Below are 16440 nucleotides of genomic sequence, written 5' to 3'. Positions count from 1 at the left end.
TTTTTTTCAAAGAAATGAAAATTCAATTCAATTTATTGCGCCGAAAATATTCTTCGTCTATGAAAGCAAACCAATTGATCCTCCAATTTTTGATTTACTTGTCCTTGTCCTTGCCCATCCTTGGCTTCCAGCATTGTTTTTTTGCCGAATCGATCTGGTGTTGCAGTCGAAGTTGATGGTTTTCCCAGACTATCCATGATTGTTTTTTTATGATTCTCAAAATAAATCCACTTCCGGAGAAGTTTTTCTGGATCAAGCCTTAACATTACTCACTCGTCGTAGTAGCCATGGGCTTCGACCTACACCGACGATGCTGACTGCTGCTACACATCATAGCACACATCGGCCGATCAGTTGCGTCAGGGTGAAGAAGCGTGTTTGCAAGATGTCACAGGTCGTACCCAAATTCACCCCGAAGTTGGACGAAATTCTCCTCGAAGATGCCGAGCTCATCGAGGCCATGGAACCACCGGTCGAGCTACGGGACGGTGCGGTGTCCGGATGTGGAACGGGCGAACGGTTGCTGAAGGCCACGGTCGACGGGCAGGAGCTGGAGCTACCGTTTCAGATCCTGGGCCCGTGCACGGACACGATTCCCCACCTGGACGAGACACAAATTTCGCGGCTCCCGTTCAAGTGTCCGTCCGGGAAGTGCGGCGTGCACTGCTGCCTGTTCATGCTGGCCACGCACATCGCGTACGACCACCGGGAGGTCCTGATCGAGCCGCTGTGGGTAGACGAGGTGAAGACGGTGCTCCTGGACCCGCTGCTGCCCAGTGTCGACAAACCACCGCACTGCCAGGCGATGTTCCTGTTGGGTGGAAAAATTAGGTAAGTACATCAAGGGCACTTCCTGGTGAGACCTTCACTGTCATCCTTCCGCAGAGGCCTTTGGGATGGTCCGAGGCTCCGCGATAGGTTGCCCTTCGAGCTGATGTCGTCTAAATTTTCGCTTCACGGAGCGGACCGGATTGTCCTGTGGATCACCGGCCCCGATGCTGGTGGTAACGAGCGGCAGCGCTACACGCTCGAAGCGGGCCGCAATGGACCCGGCCGGATTCTTCTCTACGCGATGGCGTTCAGTGGGACAATCGTACCCCTTCATGGGGCGCAGGATGCCGAAGAGATACATCACGCCGGGGCCGGACTGGTGATTCCCGTGCAGCACCTCGAGCAGCTCGTCGACAAGCGCACCAAGCTGCTGGAGGTCTGCGTGCACTTTCATTGACTGAAGTCGACCGCTCAGAACGCTCTACTCGTGAAAGGAGGAATTACAGGAAATATCTACGAAAATAAAGCGAAAACGCTGCCTCCCTGATTGTGGTTCGAGTTGGCGGAGGAGATGATAGGAACGCTACCGGTGTGGTGATTTCCTTCGGTTCGCGCCGGTGACACACGCCGCAAATCCGCCTCGGCTTACTCGGCGACATTGTATAACAAACTCTCGCGACAGCATTCCCACGCCACAAGCTATTTAGTCTCTAGCCTGCTGACCGGGTACGGTGTGCTCCGGAAAGTGTCCCCGGTCCCGGGATGCCGTGTTTAAATCCAAACTCTCCTCCGGAAGTTTGCCAGGAAGCTTCCTAGGTGGCGCCACTCGGCATGTGAAATATTTCATTCAGCTAGGAAATGTTTCCGTAACTAACGAACATCACAAGCAATCATAGCCAGCTGAGGTTCGTGGCGTTACTCTTCGACCACACCGTCAGTCGGCCGACCCCAGCAGAGCCGTCGCGGGCTGCCACGGGCCTAGTCATCGCCAACAACACCCGAGCGTGGAATGTGGCGGCGGCGACGGCGGATGTTTGCGATGTCGCGCTCGTGGCGCACTTTCCAATCCGCACGGGCGCGCGCGCGACCCACCACCGGGCCGCGTTCAATTAAAGCAAATTATTTATAAACTCATTTACATTGTTATAATTTTCACGAGCGCGCGCGCCGCTCTGTTCCACTCCTCCGAGCTGATCATCAAGTGGCTGATAGAAGGATCCGCGCACCCGCTCGGCCGACGACGACGACGACGTGCTAATGTGGCCCTGACGAAAGCCGCCACTCGGTGCCAAATAAACCGGTGCCTTCCTCTTTTTTGCCGGGACGGACGTGCGGACGTTTGTTATTCTAATGCTCACACTGCCCGCTCAAAGGCGAGCACGTCTCGGTTTCCGTCCGAGGAAGGTTAGCAGTGCTTGGCCCCCAGTTTGGCCCGTACTTCCGGATACTTTCCCCGGCCTCCAAGAAGTCAACGCTCCGGACCAACCGATGCGCCCCGTTTTCGGACGAACGTTACATCTGCATCTGCATGCCAGACCGGGAATGAGCTGCTGGAGCAGATCCATATCCGATCGTGATTTGAATCCCAAAATCGGGGGGTCCCCAGAAGCGCAATCCCCCAGGATGCGAGCAAGATACCAAGTGCTACCATTTACAATTCTAAACCAAGCGAGACATTTATTGGTCCCGTCTAGACTTCGACGATGCTGAACTCCGCCATCATGCAGGACATGGTACCCTTGGAGGTGACTTCGAAGAACGCTTTCCAGTCGCCGACAAAATCCGGCGGGATTTCGAACCCAAAGTCGCCGACCTCGAGCATGGAAAACGATTCCTCGTGCTGTGCGAAATGCAGTGCGATTAAAGACCGAGTCGACAGGAGGAGACCCTCGCGTACTTACTCCTTCCGGAAACGGACACTCCTTCTGGGCCATGGCGCTGGTGATGACGAACCACGGCTCGGTAGCGACCTGCAGCAGCGGGCACAGATCGATAACCTTGCGCCCAAGGACGGCATCGTTCCATTCGCCTTGCTCCAGCCGCTTCGTGTAGATGTTGAGCTGCGGCAGGAAAAGACAGCCAGTCAGCCCTTTGCCGTCAGCCACAAGCCTTTACTTACCTCGATGGGACTCTCGAGGGCTTTGCTCAGCCGGACCTTCCCGTCCATCAGCATACTGTCGTTCTCGTTCGGGATCACCTGCAGTTCGGACAGATCGAGCAAGAGTCCGCCCTGTCCGTCGGAGCAGGGCTTCATCGAGTCACCGAACTGCACCACGAACTCTGCCTAAAATGTGTCGATTGGGTGGCCTGTTAGAAGTGGTTCGTTCGAAAGAAACCCAAACTCGAGAGGTACCTTCGCCAAGCCGGACAGTAGGACGGTAACCGCTAGGGCGATCAAGTTGGTGGCCATTGTGGGTCGGGATGTCCGGATGATGTCCACCTGTTCACGCGCAAGCAACGGGAGCGCAAGATCAACCCATCAACTATGTGGACCCGTCCCGGTGCGTTATTTATAAAGACCGGGCAGCCTGCGATGCGAGAGCTAGAATCAAGCTCCGATCTACGGAATTAGTTGTATAGTTAAGCATCGGAACATGGCACGAAGCATGTCATGGACCAGTGTGGCGTGTCGTTAATCGATATTTAGCTGCAGAGCTGCGCAAGAACAGCATCGTTGCAGGTGGTGATTATGGTGAAGCGACTAATTAAGAGAGTGTGGTGAGTGATACACTCATTTCGATGTTCGAGAATGATGGTTTACGTAACGTAAATTACTTTGATAAAACTTTTTTTACGTAACAACTGTAAAAAATCTAAAATAATAGCTTAAGCTCTTTCGAATGAAGTTTGTTTGTTTTAGTTCCTATAAATGGCTCATTCAGACAATAGACCTCGGGCTAAATACAGGGTTATTTTTTCTATTTTCTCAAAAGAACTAGAAAAAGTATTTTCTATGAAACATAATATTGTTCAGATGGGATTGGGATCTATAACAGCAGTCGATTCGGATAGGATAATTTTCAAACACTTTTTCGCACATTTCAAGTGTTACCTCGACCATAACGAGGCGAATGTTATTTTATAAATGCCCCAAAGATGCAGGCTTGTCAGCATAAACATAATCTTTTGCATAGTTTCACAAGAAAAAGGTTGTTAAAAAAATTTTTAGTTTTCAAATCCTAATTTTTTTTAGTTTAATTTTTAATCAGTTTAACACTTTGTTCTGTTGTTACACTAAACTGTAAACTAAAAGTGTTGTAAACTAAAAGTTTAACCCTTGGATTGATAGATATATTCAAAAACTCTTTCACACGTTACGCCCAATAAACGAATAACAATCTCAACATTAACTCTTTATGAACTCGTTCACTCGTGTAGAAATTCACATTGAATGATTAGTCAAGGCAATAAGATCATTGAAGGAATTTTGTCTAAAAATTTCACCTCATAACGTTGGAAAGGTTATTAGAAGAACATAACCGATTCGGCTCAATAATGCAAATGAATCGGTTCTTTCCTTTTTCCAGGTCCTTGATTATTATTTAACCTCTTTTCAAACTTTTCGTATCACAGCATAACGTAAGCATAGAAACAATCATTCAAATGACAAACTTCTCCGCAGGCAATCAAAGAATAGTTTTCGGCGTGAAATGCGGATATAAAATTCACGAAGCAGGAAACGATTACTTGGAGATCACCAGCCTTTCGCCTCGACCGACCGCCCCAAGATCGCCGGCCGAGTGTTCCAATCCGCCACCGCCTAGCCAGCGGCAAACCCGATTTGCGACGTGATAAATTCTCCTGCGACAATAAGCGCGTCGCGTCTATCAATCAAGAGCGATCGCCCGTGTTGCCCGTGGCCACGAGCAAACGACACCACCCCCCGATAGCCGCACCCACCCAGCCACCCAGCCGTCGTATCTGCACTTTGTCTGGCCTGGGAACGCCGGCGGCCACTAATTGCATTAGATCGCCATCGTCTCAAGATTCCGGCGGCCGGCGTGAGGCACAATCTTTAATCAAACGGTCACCTGCGCGAGAAACATGGCCCCCGGGGGGTGGCGGCGGGGCTGGGAAGTGGGTGGGTGGCTCGCAAAATGAAAAATTATCTCCACATCTCCACGTGACGCGGTGAGTGGCGGCGCAGGCGACGAGGGGCAGCGGCACCTTCCGGCTGGCCGACCCACTCAGTGGCCCGCCATAATTACAACAAAGTTGTGCCGCGGCGCGTACTTGTTATGCGACGGGCGGTCGGAGGTGGGCGGTGGGGGTGGTGGGCGGTGGGTGGCAGACTGCGGGGCCCTCCACGGGAGCCGCGGCGGCGTGCAAACGCCGTTGGTGGTCGGTGCAAAGCGAACGACAAACACGACACGCAACACAACTTACGGTCGCCGCCGACGCCGCCGCCGCCGTCGGTCGGCGTCGGGTGTCTGTCCATAGACCCCGGTGTGTATGTGTGTGCGGTAGGTGCACTTGATCACCGTCTCGCGCACCGTGAGAGGTTGGAGCGGAAAAAAGTGTGCCGCGAGGCGCGAGTTTAGGTGGCAAGCTGAGTCAATATGCTAAGCAAACGGTAACGCTGGGGTGGCCATCGTCGCCGCCAACGGCCGACGGCCGACCGCCAACGGCGATGACCGGATGGAAAACATTTGCGAGTTTTTGGCGGCTGTGCTCCGGTGATTTCGGGCGTGGGTCCTGAGCTGTGCACTGGAATCTTATTGGGATTCTTATTGGAATCGATCGGACGAATGGAAGGAATCGAAGAGAAAGGTAAAGGGAAAGGAAAAGGTCTAGAGGTCAAAGTAGAGGTTCCTCTAAGAAAAGGTTGCAAGACGATCGCCGAGTCGAGACAAAGGATCACTTGACCGGCCTTCACATTTCACATTTCTGTTTCGAAATGTGAATATTTGGCTTGAACTTTGCATAGAACTTTATTTGAATTTGATCTCATAATTACTGTTTTAAGAATCCACCAATGAGTAGATGAATAAATTGATGAAATAGGGATAAACACCCCAAACCGAATTTATCACAACGTCTGATTTAGTTTGAATAAAAAATTTGAAAAGTAAAAAAGAGAATCAACAGGCGCAGGCCTAAGTTAAACAATCCCTCTACATGTTGCGCCCATCAAATGATTAAATAATTGTCCCGCAATGGCCCTTTTCGGCAAAGGAATCCGCTCACAGGCTCCCTCATCCGCCACATCCGACAGGCGGCACCATTTGCTCATCTGGCCGACCCGACCCGCGTTCGCCTTCTATTTTTTCCCTTTCGGCAGCCGTTTTTTGTGTGTTTCGCGTGACAACCATAAACAATGGCCACTACCGTACCATAAAGCACTCCTCTCGTGGCTCGCCCGCGTGAAATGCGAAGCGAAAGGTCCGTCACGAAGGCGCAGCGGGTGAGGCGTGAGGTGGTGGCGGCGGAAGGAATGTGATGCGCACAATCACCGCGCACATGTGATTAGCGGATCCGCGTGGCGTTGCTGCGCGACACACAAAGTGCTACAATGTGTACACACACCGGGTCGGCCCGGGGTGGGTGAGACGGGCCCCGGCGGATCGCCGTCGAAGCGCGACACACGAGCCACCCAACCCAACCCAACCACCACCACCACCACCACCACAACCACAGGGGCCTCTCCCTGGCCTAATGACGCCTTCGCCGAGCACGCGCGCACGCGCAACCACCTCCGCCGCGCCGGCCGTTCGGAGCCGTTCCCACGTTTTGCAGACCATTGCCCCCGACCGTCCCCCCACCTGTTGTGCCGCGGTCGGCGAGTCACCCGCCGCTCCCGCTCTTCCCCGAGCTCGACAACCCCATCGCTCCGACGGACGCACGGCCCCCAAAGACCGGTTAATGGTTGGAAGTATTCGGCCGGGTGATGGTTTTTTGTGTGCTCTTCTCGCTCTCGCGCACTCAGGCGACCATGCCTGCTCTCTCGCACTCTCTCTCTCTCTCTCTCTCTCTATTGGTTCCGATCGGACCGGGGCCCCGTCAAAGTCAAATCGAAGCGTGAAACGATAATCTCTACCGACCGGTGGCGACTTACCCAGCAACCCATCCAACAAATCATCGGTCGGAACGGGGGTGGGGCGCGGGATAGGTCCCCCTGCCCCCGACACCTCCCGGCTCGTGTGGTGGACGTCAACGGCGGCGGCATCGATCGCACGCGGTCTTTCGACACTTTTTCGCGGCACGGCCCCCCCGGAAGTGACGGTTAGAAAAAGGGGTTGCGGCATTTTGGGATTAGAAGGGGTGGGGGGGGGGGAAGGTCGGGTCGAAAGGGAGGGTCTCTCGAAACGTGCACATGTGCATGACTTTTTGCCCGCCGCCCGACTACTCTCCCGAGCAGCTCGTGGCCAATATTAGCATCGGGTGCGATGTAACCGGGTGATGATGCGGTGAGTGTTAGGAGTCTTTCTCTTTCTCTCTCTCTCTCTCTTTCTCTGCTGAAAGTTCATGCAATCCGCAGCGTCTTCTTCTACTGGGAATCACTTGCCTGAAGATAACAATTTATTGGCGTGCGTCGGCGGTTTGATAAACGGTGAGCCGCTAGCCAACCTCTCTCTTTCACACTTTCTCTGCTTTTTTTCGCTATAAAGATGATAAGCGCTTTCGATTGCTTAGATAGTCAATGAGGCCTAGATTAGTAAGTTGAGCTAATTTAATAGAAAATAGTTCAAAGATTATAATTTCTTGAGAAAGGTAACCGTGGACAGAAAGCAGTTGAAATCATGCGAAAATTAACTATGCCAAAAATTTTCGCTTCGCAAAACATCAGATTACGATCAGAAGAGCCGCTGGAGTAACCGAAAGGGAAATTTTAGGATGCATTTCCATGCACAAACATCGAAACATTTCCATTTGAATACGCCGAAATCGAAACATTTCCTTGCCAAAACATTGCAGTTGAAAAGTTGCGAAACATTTCAAAATGCAGCTTTCAAAAGGGGAACATACTTTTTACGACGCGCTTCCTTTACCAGTTCGACGAAGTATGTGTTCCTGTTAAATTTTCTGAGTTTTGGCTGAGAAAATAATGTTTGAAAAAGACATGAATTCGTGTACAGCATTTTCCATTTTACTTACGAGGATTATTTGGTACAGTTCGATCATTTCGCATTTCAGATTAGAAAATCAATTTAACATTCGACAAACATTTTAACTACATGGTATCCCAATAATTCGATACCACTTGTCAATAACAAACGGCTCTCGGATCGTCTGCTATCATCTTGAGATTTTCAGTTTAGTCTCGTTTCTTCTGAAAATAAATATTTTTACTTACCTTAAAAGAGCATAACAAAGTGATTTCTAGAACTCGTATATACAATTTGCATTTAACACGTATTTATTCGCAGAACGTCTTCCTTCGTCTTCGCAGAACGTCTTCCACACGTCTGTATTTGGCCGTGAAGCGGTCGTCGAATGCAGTTAATGGTTTTGCTGATATTTTGTTTTAAAGAACGAACGTGATTATCGGCACACTGCTTATTCAATGGACATACTCATTAATTAAGAGGAATTTGAAACAGAATAGAATGATTAAATTTACGTTCCGTCATTTCACGCTGTATTGAGGCCAATTGAACGGGGCGGTCTATGAACGATTGCAACAATGTTGCAGTCAATCACGACGTCACTTTTACTTTTATCAACATCCTTTCCTTCTATTTACCATCTTTGCTTTCCAATCGTATTAATTTAACGGTACAATTCTGATAGAGTCATTTTGATTAGTCACATGAAGGGGAACTTCCCTGAAGAGTGACACGAATGATTTGCTTTTGGACTTGCAACCCTTGAAACTAATTTTGTTTATTAAATGAGACAAATACCAAACACGCACGCGTTACGTTCGGTTGCAGGGCCCGTGACCGACCATAAATAATAGTCACCCGAGGGCCTGAAGTATGCTGACAATGTTGTCAACCTGGCACATTGGAACCCCATCGCTGTCAGGGGTCGTTAAAATGTTCGAAACCGCCCCGCTGGCCGCGCCCCCCCTTCGAGGGGGACACTTCCGCCGCCGTGCCAAACACATTCCCGGGCTGCCGGTTTTGCATACTTTTCCAACACGCCCGTCGTCGTCGTCGTTGCCACGTCGACAGCGGCGCGCTCCCGGCGCTCGGGAGTCGTTAAATTTAACCTCACTTTTCTGGCGCGTCGGTCGGTCGCGGAAAATAGACGCAACAGCACGTACCACCTCCGTAGTGGCGGCCGGGATCGTCGTCGTCGTCGTCGTCTCCGTCCGCCCAACCCTTTGGACCCCACGCTTTGGTGCTGACGGGCCGCCGACGTCGATTTGGGCCGTAAATCATACGGCGCGCCGATGCTGCGCCAACCCTCCGCTATCGCCCCGGGTCGGGTTGGACGATTTGAAAAAAGGAACAAAACAAATTGAAGGCAAACCAAAACATCGCGGCCATTTACGAGTGCACCATTATCGCTGCGCATCGTTTCGCCTGCCACGTCAAAGACCCTCGTGCCGAAAGGGGGGTCGAGGTTCTCCGGCTGTGGGGGGCTTCGATCGGTCGTGCCGATCACCTTCGACCCGTGCGCGATCGGTTGATGTTTTTGGCAAGACGGCCCTCGACGGACCAGGCGTAAACATTCGGTCAGCTGCAACATTGTTGCACCGAACTGCTGCAGGTTCATTCATTCGATTCCCAAGATCTCGGTTTTTCGGGCGTTTTTTTTAGTTCACTAAAAGCAAACCCGGTTCGATGATCTGCACCATACAGTAAATGGCACCGGTTTTGAAAGCCTGGCCGAAACGTCCGCGATGCGGACGGAGCAGCTCAGCAGTAAAGTAGCACATCACGACGTAGTAGTCGCCACCGAAGGACTGCCGGTCACGTGCCTTGCGATGGGGCCACGATCGGTGTCTCGTGCCGACGACGACTCCGACTCTCGTCACGTGATACGTCAGGTGTTGCCTGTGCCTTAGCATAACATGTCGGCTAAGGATCGAAGCATAAGATTTTTCTTTTCGCACGCAGTTTACATAAAATTCCACAAACATCTATGGGGGGCAGTTGTGTGATAGGATTTTCTTGTTCGTTAGAATTTTCTTTATTTCCGCTGGAATTGGAAAGAAATTGGCCACCGAAAGAAATGGGGGAAAAAATAAGGTAAAACTCGTAAGCTTCAGGGAAAACTTATTTTCTGTCGTAAAATTCACCCCGATCAGTCAACGAATCGTCGTCGTGAAAATACTCCAACATGTCCCCGCTGGTCACGCGATCGAAGCACGTGCCACAGCGAACCGTCACACGTGCGGCCATTTTTGCCACGATGCAACGTGATTCCGCTATGTCAACCGCCTGATCCCTGTGATGAGATCCACACCGCGGCCTGCCGTCACTTCCGACCGCCACAGCTCAAACTAATCCCATCGACCGCCGTACCTTGGCTTCTAATTGACCAATCATCCTGAGGGCGCCCGGGGGGGATCCAGGCAGGCACGAGCCACGAGGGACCGTGTCGCACGCCGACCGTGTGAACCACTCCGGCTCCGTCGCCCAAACAATGATCGTGCGCGACACGAATGCGCGAAAAGCCACCGCCGCACACACAAAATAAATAGCAATTCACGAATTGACGTCAGCCTCCAGGCGGAACCGGCCCGGATCCGTGTCGTTGCCGGGGTGGGGGGGTGGTGGGACCACGGTTCAGCAGACCGTGTCACGCAACGATGATTGCTTGCGCTCGTGCCAAACGCGGATAGCGAAGCGAAGAAGACGAAAGAGCGAAAAGTGACGCCCGTGGCGCGGAGGAGGTCCATTAATCCGCCATCCGGATTTTGCGGATGTTATTATTTTCCCATTGCCCGGGTGTGACCCACTGTAACGACCGCGTGCCCTTGACCGAGGCGACGATCCAACCCTCCCCCTGGGTTTTTTTTCTTTCGAACCCGAGTATCCCGAGAACCCGCGAGAAGAAGAAACATCATTCCGAGCATCCGAGGGGGGTGTTTTTCAGTTTGCATCATAGTTTAAGTATGATTTTGTTTATATTTCCCACCGCGACCCGGCGACCGGACACGGTCCGGCCCCGGTCGTCACCGATGTGGGGTTCTTTAGCGTTAAAAAGAAGTACATTTTAAAATATTATTTGCAACTTTTTACAATAGGAAGGTTCTGTGAGGGGTTCTCGCTCTCGCTCTCTCTCTCTTACGCACTATTACGGCCTTGTTGGTTTTAAAATATTCTCTCTTAAATACGAAAACTCTATCGGAAGGCCGTCTAGCGGCCACCTATCTAGTAGCGGGGCTCTGCTCTTAAGTCTTATGGGTTGATTCGCATCGCGCGTCTGGCTCACTCATTGCTGCAATGATTGCTACCTGGCCTGGCTGTGGTCCTTATCCGGTATAAATATGCTCTCTGCTTCGCTACTACACTACTACGCTGGCCTTGGGACGATCTGAGGAAGTTGTTGTTGTTCGGCACGCGCCTCTCTCTAAACTCTAATAAGCTGTGTCCGCCCCTCTTCTTGTCTTAGTGGTAATGAAAAGCTAGGCCGCCGGTTTGTTGGGTCCTTGTCTCCTTGCGGTTTGGATTGGGGCCGTTCGATGATAATAATTTAAGCAAATTTAGCACTAATGTAACCCACCAAGAAAAGAAAACATACATACAGACAACGTTAAAAATAATAATCGAAATAATGCCTAAACACGGAACACACGACAGCCGGACAGCGGATCCGGTCCTTTGCGGGTTTGTCTGAGTGGGCCACACGTTTTGGAAGACGTTTGTGATTAATGTCGCACACTCCCCCCATTGGGGTCGGGTACAATGGGGTTGGAAAACGAAAAAAAAAATAAAAGCAAAACTCCGACCCCGAACTAAACTAAAGAAACGAAACTCCTAACCTCCCGGGGGTCGGGACGGGTAAAGCTTGCTGGGTGACAGGGGCGACCCGCCCCCCCTCTAGTGACTCGGCACTCCACACTCACGCACACACCACTAAGGAGCCTACACAGTAAGGCCCTCCCCGCCTGGGCTCCAGAGCGCGCGCGGGTTAGGTGTCCTTAAAAGTTATTCACAGCATCACGGTTTTGTTGCAGTTGTTTATGTTGCCACACGCGCACCGAGAGAGAGAGAGAGAGTGGCCTCGCCCGGTCCCACTGAGATGCATAGTTTTCTTCGCTGATGGAAAACCGTATGACTAGTGGGCGCGAGGCCACATTGACTAATGCACTTCTCTCTCTCTCCCCAGGAGGTCTGCACTCTGCACTGCCACCACACTCACAGCTCACACTTCACTCTCGGTTTTAGGTACTGTTGTGTTGACGACTCAGGATCGACTCTTCCGTGGCTTACCACGGACGCCAGCAGGCCTTGTCGTCGGCTTCCATGGCCTGCTTCATGTCCTGGTCGTCCTCGCTGTCGTCGTCGTCGTCATCATCGGTGCGGTCCTCGTCCTGATACGGCTTCTTCATGACCAGCGAGAGCGGGCTGTCGGGGCTGCTGATTACGGGTGGTTGCTGCGATTGCGGCGTCGGCTGCTGGGACGGTTGCTGTGGCGACTGCTGCTGCTGCTGCTGCGATGGCTGCTGGAGGTAGTACTGGTGTCCGGGCCGGCCGGGCGATAGCTGCGAGGTGGCCACTGACTGTGAGCACTCCATCGGCTCGTAGTTCGAGTTGGCCGGGCTGGGTGGGGCGTGATACGGTGAGGTGGCATGCTCCCGGGGTACGCGATCGTACAGGGACGAAACACCGGACTGACTGGACGAGGCGGATCCGGTCGATGCGGTACGGGTCGGGATGGGTACGAGCATTGGGACGGGCGCTGCGCTGGCCGCGGCCGCAGCCTGCGGCAACACGAACGCCACACTTCCGTTCGGTAGCTTGGTCGGGATCAGCTGAATGCTCGCGCCACCGACACCGCTCGTCATGTAAACGCTTCCGTTTCCGCCCTGAAGGTGGTGCTGTTGGTACTGGGCGAAGTGGTGCGCGTGATCAGCGACGCCGGCCGGTCCGTGCTGTTCCGGTGAGCTCGGGGGCGACGGTAGAATGTGGAGCGGAGCCTGCGAGCCTGGCTGCTGCTGCTGCTGCTGGTGGTGATGGTGGCGCTTCGGCAGATCCTTGACGCCGCTGCTGTTGATGCAGTTGCTGAGGTGCTGCATCAGGCGGCGCTTGACCAGGGGCTCGATCTCCGGGAAGCGGCCCACCTCCTGGGCGCACTCGTTGAAGCCGGCCTTGAACTTGTTCATCACGCTCGGATCGCTCGCCTGCGACAGGGCGCTCTGCTGGCGCTGCAGGTTCTCCAGGTGCTTTACCGTCATCTCCAGGATGTCGGCCTTCTCCAGCTTCGAGTGACGTGCGGGCTGCCGAAAGCAAGAAGCAAGAGTGTCGAAGAGCGAATTAATAACGACCGAGAGACCAGCTTTTTTGTGCCGAGCCAGTGCCAGGATTTGAGGTAATGAGCCCCCCCAGAGACCCCCACACTTGGGGTGGATACTTACGTCTTTTTTCATGGCATCGAGGATGAGCGCCTTCAGCTCGTTCAGGCAGTTGTTGATGCGCGCCCGTCGTCGCTTCTCCATGATCGGTTTGTTGCTCTGTTGGACCGATAAAAAGAGTGGAAACGTTCCCATTAGAGCTAACCTTCTTCGGCCGAGAAGTCAAGAGACTGAACACTTCAATGGTGACTGCGATGATGAAGTAAACCGCGTTCTCGGACACTTACCCTTCGGTTGTCGCTGGATGACCGTTTGACCGGTTCGGCCGGCGAAATCTGGATGGTTGCCGGCGCACCGGCCACCTGTTGCGCCGTGGCTCCGATTCCTGTCACCATTTTGCTTGCCGTCACTCCGAACTGTGTGTCACTTCCTTGATTTTCTCAGGCGCCTTTTCTTGCTTTCACTAGCGCGCTGTACTATTTTTCAGAACTAAAATCACCTCAGCTCACTGTCACGCCGTGGCATGTAGAAAGGCACATTGGCACAAATCCTTGCAATGTTTTTCACTTTCAATCCGATCGATCGATCACTTTCTTTTCCTTGCTGCGTTTTCCACAGATCTCCACCAACGAACTAAACCGGGCGAGCTCAAAATCACGACTAACTTCGGCGGCGATTCGGGCGCCCGAACTACTCGAAACTTGGCGAGTGAGAGAGGGAGCGCGAATCGCGAGAAGCGAGGAATCTCCGTGAGACCAAAGTGAGCTAGTGGCCGGCCTACTGCGAGAAAAAGTGTGTTGCTTCGCCGAGCTCTCGAACGATTCTGATTTCGGAGTGGCCGGTTCCGGAGCACCGGACCGGGCTCGGATCCGAGCGGTTCGCGCAGCCGAGCCGAAACGGGGGTAGCCGAAAGCTCGCGCCTCGAGTGCGAGCGAGTGAGCGAGATCGAGAGCGTGCGCGAGTGAGTGAGTCGGGCGAAGACCCGGAGAACGGCAAAGCAAAGGACGAAAAAATATCCTTCGGGACCCGGGCTCGGTGGAGGGGATGACCCGGTGTGTGTGCGCTTCGGGCCGCGATCGCTCTCTCTCTCTCTCTCTCACGCGCCTGATCAGTCACGAAAAATCAAAGCGCGATCGACTTCCTTGCCAGGATCTCTCTCTTGCACGCGGTCGCGCGCGCTGGTTTAAAGCACCGAGCACGTCAGGTACATCCTTGCGCCGTGAGCAGGACGAAGCGAATCGATCCTTCCCGTTTCGACCACATCAGAGAGCCAGGTAGCCGGGAAAATGCCTGTATGTCCCGCAACCACCACCACTTCCTTCTCTCTTTCGCACCGATGTCCGGCCAAGGAGTCCTTTGCCGTGCGGAATGGACGCACATTAATGGGTGAGCCTCTTTCTTTCTTCTACCGCCTAAAACACTAATGTTTTTACGGTCTCACACACAGGACCCTTCTCGGGAGGTCACTTCGAATGGTTTGGGAGGTTTTTTGTTCCTCTGCGATCGTCTGCGGATTGTGCAGATTCTGCGCCAGCTCCCGACAGATGGCAGCACGGGTTCAGGATCCGGGATTTTTTGTAGGATTTCGCGCGCTTGGCCCGAATTCGAAGTACCTACGACTTACGTAAGGTACAAAACACCGCACATCGGGTCAGCGGCTAAAGCGGCTCATTAATGGATGGGTTGGACGCGTGTCCCGTGTCTAGATCTACCCGTAACTCTTTCCTGCTGTCGACGGCATAATATCAATCAGACATACCTAAGCTCCGAGGTCCGCTGTTTGTGTTCGCTACGCCATTAGTGTGATGTGGGAGCCACAAAAGGGATGATAAAAAGCTTCCCAAGAAGGCAATCGCAGCGCTTCTCACGATGATCGAAATGCCTGGCCACGAACGAACGAGCGCGCGCGCCAAAGAGCGGAACAATAAAGGCCGAACAAAGGACACCGGGGGGGGAGGCAAGAGGAAAGGCGTCCTTCCGAGGTGGCATGCGCCACCCCAGCAGCAAGGAGGGCTTTTAATCGTCATCGCGGCGCGCGCAAAATGAAGGAATCGGAAAATCAGAGCGCCACCGCGATGGTAGCGAGAAAGAGAGGGAGAGAGAGCGAGCGAGCTTTAGGATGAAAGGATGGAGTCGGGAGCTTTTTTTCTCCTCCACGTGGGGACCTCCAGAGAGAGAGCGAGACAGCCGGCTGGAGCGTGCGCTCGTGGTTGGGGAAGGCGCGAGCACGATCGCGACCACGCGCCGATCGCGCGCGCGCCAACCCGAAGTCGGATGCCCGGTCAGCAGTTCGCGGGGGGCGGCGCCGGTTGGCGGCTCCCGCACAAAACACGAGTAGCCCGGACGGGCGTGCGAGAGAGAGAGAGACATATGAGGAGCGCGAGTCCGCGGTTGCGGTGCGCGCCTCGCGCGTTGCGAAGAAGCCACTTGTTTTGTTGGTCAGTGGACGCAGGGGGCGGTGGGCGGGGTGAGGGAGGACTCGCGGGGAACGCGAGGCGAGCGCGCGCGTGTGTGTTTGCGCACGCTCGCGGCTCGGGTTTTGTGGGTCGAGCGTGAGAAAAGAATTTCTCGTCGCGTTTGTCGCGCGCGCCGCTCGATTTCGTTTCGCTTTCTCTCTCTTTTTCTCGCTCTCTCTCTCGCTCTCTCTCTCGCTCGTTCGTCGCCGTTCGCTTCTCCATCATCATCATCGTCATCGTCATCGGGTAAAATGAGACGTGCCGCTGCATCAGCAACCGATCTGATCGCATTCTTCCGCGGCCGCCGCGGTCGCGAGCGGGATTTGGTTTTTCTCCTTCCATCTTCCCTCTCGCTCGCTCTCTTTCGCAGGTCCGTCGGTCGTGCGCGGCATTTTCAGCTTCCCATCCCGGCTGTTGTTGCTATTGTTGTTGGTGGTCCGCGTGAGTCTTTTTTCTCACTTTCGCGTCGCGTGTTTAGCGATGACGTGATCGGTCTTAGGTCGGGCAGGCTCGGCGCGCGTTGCACTTGGGACGTGCCGTGCGATGCATTTCGCTTCCTGCCGACGATGATGCTCGTGGAATGCACCGGGCAGGTTAATGGAAAATCCAATGACCGGTGGCCTGTCTACTCGAGGCATCGAGTGCTTCTATTCCGTTACAATCGTTTCAAATATCTAGGTTTTTTGACAGTTTTTAAAACTTTAGTAGAAAATATGAAATAAATTTTTCGAGAACACTATTCACAAACTGGTTTAAGCTGAATTCAAACAATCGAGAAAATGTTTTCAATTTTACGGCGTG

At 53.2% G+C, this 16440-nt stretch overlaps 3 protein-coding genes across 3 annotated transcripts; 1 reads left to right on the top strand and 2 right to left on the bottom strand.

Annotated features, from left to right (window-relative positions):
- Positions 1–385: 385 nt before the first annotated feature.
- LOC131215842 (uncharacterized) lies at positions 386–1228 on the top strand. Its single transcript, XM_058210238.1, has 2 exons — positions 386–831; positions 886–1228. Exons 1-2 carry the CDS (start codon positions 386–388, stop codon positions 1226–1228), a joined length of 789 nt encoding a protein of 262 aa, XP_058066221.1.
- A 1232-nt stretch (positions 1229–2460) lies between these two features.
- LOC131205257 (uncharacterized) lies at positions 2461–3211 on the bottom strand. Its single transcript, XM_058197280.1, has 4 exons — positions 3125–3211; positions 2891–3055; positions 2673–2831; positions 2461–2611 (listed from the first exon to the last, which is right to left on the bottom strand). Exons 1-4 carry the CDS (start codon positions 3179–3181, stop codon positions 2462–2464), a joined length of 531 nt encoding a protein of 176 aa, XP_058053263.1. The 5' UTR covers positions 3182–3211; the 3' UTR covers position 2461.
- Positions 3212–10793: 7582 nt separating this feature from the next.
- LOC131206539 (protein hairy) lies at positions 10794–13950 on the bottom strand. The gene is made up of 3 exons (XM_058199119.1): positions 13471–13950; positions 13247–13342; positions 10794–13108 (listed from the first exon to the last, which is right to left on the bottom strand). Exons 1-3 carry the CDS (start codon positions 13576–13578, stop codon positions 12098–12100), a joined length of 1215 nt encoding a protein of 404 aa, XP_058055102.1. The 5' UTR covers positions 13579–13950; the 3' UTR covers positions 10794–12097.
- Between the last annotated feature and the right edge of the window lie 2490 nt (positions 13951–16440).

Source organism: Anopheles bellator, chromosome 1 (genome assembly GCF_943735745.2).
Source record: "Anopheles bellator chromosome 1, idAnoBellAS_SP24_06.2, whole genome shotgun sequence".
Classification (NCBI taxonomy): Eukaryota; Metazoa; Arthropoda; class Insecta; order Diptera; family Culicidae; genus Anopheles; species Anopheles bellator.
The sequence above is the reverse complement of the archived record's forward strand: the minus strand, read 5'-3'. Positions and strand labels throughout refer to the sequence as shown.